Genomic DNA, 4,185 nt, shown 5'->3' with positions numbered 1-4,185 from the left:
ACTAGATGCTTTCGTATGAAAAAATAAAAATAAATAAACGAAATACTATCAGATAGAACTGAATTGTGGACTTGCATGGGTATAAGTTTATTATTTTACGATGTCAAATCAATAAAAATGGAAACCGACTTGATTCTAAAACGATATATCTTATACCACCTCCAATGGAAGATCCTTAATTAGCAGAATTTTAATTAAAAATTCAATCAAAATATTGAAAAAAAAGAAAGAGAATTAAGAAGGACTCTTAAATAATAGCATGAAGAGGGGCTCTTAATACTTATTAAACTCTTCTAAGCAACATGTCTCTCCCATATTGGTTTATTTTCTTTTTAAAATTAAAATTTAATTACATAACAAAATAATCATTTCTTTTTATGTTTAAGAGACTCTTTAGAAGCACTTACCATTGGAGACGTTCTTACCACCTCGTTTGCTTGACCACATCTTGTGTTTGAGTTAGTGAGACTTGTGTGTGTTTGAGTTAGAGAGACTTGTGTGTTGTGTGTTGTGTGTTGTGTTTGTGTGTCTCCATGAGGTTTATATAGAAGAAAAAAACAACAAATTTTGAGAAATAGAGAAAGGGATCAAAACCAAAACAACAAGAATGAATTGGATTCGAAAGTAGCGGAGGGTTTTGAAAGTAAAGAAAGAAACGTCAAGAATTTGGTTCTTTGTTGTAGTGGAGGATATGATTCCTTGTTGTAGCATAAGTTATCATTGGTAAATGAATGATCTTTAGAACACAAAAAGAAAACAAAAACAGAAGATCAAAGTTATTATAAGTAAATTCAAAGTTATTATAAGTGAATGATCTTTAGAGCACACATAGGAAACAAAGAGTCATTCTTTTAATTTCATTCACTCTACTTGCATGACATAGAAGCCTATGAATTTGAACCTAATCTATGTGATTAGAATCATGAAAAGGAAGAAAAAAAAAACCCCCCAAGGGCTTTCAGAAATTCATACCTAAAGATGGTTTTGTTCCTTGTGAGTTTTGTGGCGATTCCTAAATCAGATTATAAGAGTTTTTTATTCTTCCAGCAACTGAGCAATGGACTTAGACATCTCAGAGTGCATGTGTAAATAATGAAAGTTATGCATCACACTAGTAACATCTATTTCTTTCAGGCTTCTTGCGTAATGGGTATTCCGAGATAGAGAACTAAAAAAATTTGGAAAAAAGTACATGTGCTCAAAATAATTTAAAAACAGATTATTTAGGCAGCTACATAATTCAAGGTGAGATTCGTACCATGGTCATTACGATGATGCAACACGTTGATTAATTGGTTTCAAATGTTCACGAGAGCTAATTACAGGAGGAAATCATGCGGAATTTCCTGGGAAGAGCTTTTGATATGATAAAACATAAAGGTCTTTGTTCCGGGGAGGCCAAAATCAGCAGATGTTAAGCTGCTCTGTGTACTGAGACACTCACCACAACGATGGAAACAAACATGTGTGAAGGAAAGGAAGAAGCAAATGTAAAATTTCATAGCATGTAATAGTTTTTAGAAGGGCTAGAGAAAACAAAACTTTTACAACCTTAAGAAATGAATCAGTTTCGATTAGTTTCGTCCAATTAACAAGTCTCAAGGGCATATTCAAAACAAAGACCACATCCATGTCAATTTTTTATGTCACTCCTAAAATCCCACAGGATTTATCTAAATTATCTCACTGTCATGTGGTGATTCCGAAGAACAACCATCAGACTAGACATACAAAGATAATCTAAGTAAACAAGAACTGAGTCCAAAACAAAATTGGCATGGGTAAGAAAGAACTCACGCGAATTTTCGGGTAACAAGTCGCTGATAATCCCCAAGTAAGGAACCAAGCTCCTTTAGTTGTAAAGTTCTTGGAGTGGACTCTTTCCAATCTCGACGAAGTGCCATCTTTTCATTGGGAAGCATTTTAGTACAGGATAGCACAATCACACAAACTGAAATAGAGAAGGGAAAGATCACCTGAATCAGCTACATCTCCCTCAATTAATCTTGTTCCTAATTCAACGAATTCTTGATCTTCTGACTCATTGGGACTTTGAAGGCGCAACCCTGATGAAACAGATATTCCCATTTTCTTTTGCAACTCAACAATACTGTATCCCTCTTGTCCCCTTTCCTGCTGTGACCAGACTCTCAATTCTTTAAACAAGTTGAAAAGCTAATTTGACTGCATTGGCTAGAAACACATAAGATGATATGTAGGAACTCAAATTACTTTGTCCAATTCTCTCTCTGACTCATTAATTTCAGGAGGGTTTATAAGTTGAGGTACAGAAGACCTCTTGGCTATCGGATCATCTGAGAAAAACGAAAAAAGGGGTGAGGTTGTGGTGAAAGTGGAGAGGTTTTGAGTTAGGTCTCTATCTAGAGTTCCACATATAGTTCTTTCTTTAAACACAAATAAGAAAATTTCAGAAGGCTAAACAGTTCACAAAAATTCAACCAGATGCGTAAATTTCATAACTTCCAATACAAGCTAGATAAAGAAAAAGAGCATGCTAGAAATTGAAGAGTAGCTAATTGCCTACAATCTATGACCAACAGGATGATTAGTTTGTCAGGCGACACTAAAGAATATTAACATATAAAATATATCCAAGGATAATAATGATGATGTGTTTACACACAATGATAAGTTAGTTGGCGTCAGTACAAATAAGAATAAAATACCTTCGGGAACCAACCACCAGAGATCACCGAAGGTCAATTTTCCATCAATACCAGTCATGGTATGGTAAGCTCAAGGAGGAGGAGGATCATTGCTTATTGGTAAACGCTTCCACTGAGCAGTTACTGGAAAGTGAAGACAAAAATTTAGCAAAAACATTAACAATGCATTGAAAAAACTGCACAGCGAGAAAAATGATAAATCACAGTTAATCATTTCATTAGATTGTACTACTGTATATTTTCTTTGCTCTGACAAATTTTCGTGATACTAGAACAATCTAATGAGAAGAGTGAGCAAAAACCTACCTCTGTCCAAAATTATAGTATCATTATAATAGACATAATAACGACTCAGCCATCCACCAGTTCCATGTCCCCCAAATAACAGAAGCTGCATAAACAAATTTAATGATGTGAGTGATGTTAGGTCACATGAATCCGAAAGCAAAAACAAATGAATATCATATTGATTACAGAGATAACAACAGAGACATACATAATGCCCTCCAGATGTAACTGTATGACCACATCGAGAAGATGGTGCTTGTCCAGGAAGCTTGAGTTGGGTCCAGACTCCATCCAGGTGTTTCACGCTCTTTCTTCCACAACAACGGTAAACCACACATATGACCAAAAAACAGAAAAAAGACGACATACTAAGAGGTAACCTACTAGATTCAATGCATTTTTAGGAAATTAAGGATGAACCTTCATCTATCAGACCCTTCAAAGCCAAGAAATCACCCATGATTGGGACACCACCTCCTGCGAAAGATAACCATATATTCAGTTTTGTTGTTATTGACTCAAGCCAAACAAACTGTGATCATGAACTATTCCTTAGAATTGGAAGCGAGTTTCTACAATACATATACCATCAATACAACCAGTCAGGAAACCTCATTAAAAATGAAGATGATAATTGTCAGCGATGGGGAGATCAAACAAATAAACATCCTTAACATGTTTGATGAATGAAAAGACGGAATTGCAAATTAAGAATTTGACTTTTATATCTATCAGGAGTCTGCTTCTTGAGCAATCACACTCATCAGTTCCAGTGTTCAGTAAAATAAAGGTGAAAAAAAAACTTGAGCAAAAATATTTTCTTTGTACTGAATATACCAAACACTTTAACATATTTAAGGAATGAAATCAAGGTGAATTCGGAAGCCAACAGAAAGAATCTACAAAGGTTGATACTTACAATACAATTTTTTGGTTCCCAATAGCAGAAGCGGCAGCAAAATCACGAGCTGTAGGTAAGTCGCCGAAGCTAGTCAGTTCAGACCACTGCCATATATCTGCAGCAATGTTAGCAGCGTCATGAATAGAGATATCAAAGAAAAGCCAAAGCAGAGTAACAAAAATTCCAGACATATCTCAGACGACATTGTTAAAAGTTACATACGTACCTGTATCTAGAACACAGAAGTCGCCCAACCTGAAATCGATTAATAGAAACAAGCTAGTAAAGGCCGGTGAAAATAGAATGTAA

General features: G+C 35.1%; 1 protein-coding gene and 1 pseudogene across 7 annotated transcripts; both read right to left on the bottom strand.

Moving 5' to 3' along the window:
* Nucleotides 1–4,185, bottom strand: part of LOC9315766 — an 80,726-nt pseudogene that overhangs the window by 75,525 nt on the left and 1,016 nt on the right.
* LOC9317597 lies at nt 1,100–4,149 on the bottom strand. 7 transcript variants are annotated; one of them, XR_002332597.1, is made up of 11 exons: nt 4,103–4,149; nt 3,895–3,991; nt 3,396–3,452; nt 3,184–3,282; nt 2,994–3,078; nt 2,688–2,810; nt 2,233–2,315; nt 1,977–2,136; nt 1,798–1,904; nt 1,259–1,431; nt 1,100–1,168 (listed from the first exon to the last, which is right to left on the bottom strand). XR_002332597.1 is itself a non-coding variant. In XM_021028437.1 (10 exons), exons 6-10 carry the CDS (start codon nt 2,743–2,745, stop codon nt 1,405–1,407), a joined length of 435 nt encoding a protein of 144 aa, XP_020884096.1. In that variant the 5' UTR covers nt 2,746–2,810; nt 2,994–3,078; nt 3,184–3,286; nt 3,396–3,452; nt 3,895–3,991; nt 4,103–4,149; the 3' UTR covers nt 1,178–1,404. The 7 variants fall into 7 exon arrangements, 3 of the variants coding, with proteins under 3 accessions (XP_020884096.1, XP_020884095.1, XP_020884098.1); XM_021028437.1 differs by lacking the exon at nt 1,100–1,168 and having other exon boundaries at nt 1,178–1,431; nt 3,184–3,286; XM_021028436.1 differs by lacking the exon at nt 1,100–1,168 and having other exon boundaries at nt 1,178–1,431.

This window comes from Arabidopsis lyrata, assembly GCF_000004255.2.
Source record: "Arabidopsis lyrata subsp. lyrata unplaced genomic scaffold ARALYscaffold_4, whole genome shotgun sequence".
Classification (NCBI taxonomy): domain Eukaryota; kingdom Viridiplantae; phylum Streptophyta; class Magnoliopsida; order Brassicales; family Brassicaceae; genus Arabidopsis; species Arabidopsis lyrata.
The sequence above is the reverse complement of the archived record's forward strand: the minus strand, read 5'-3'. Positions and strand labels throughout refer to the sequence as shown.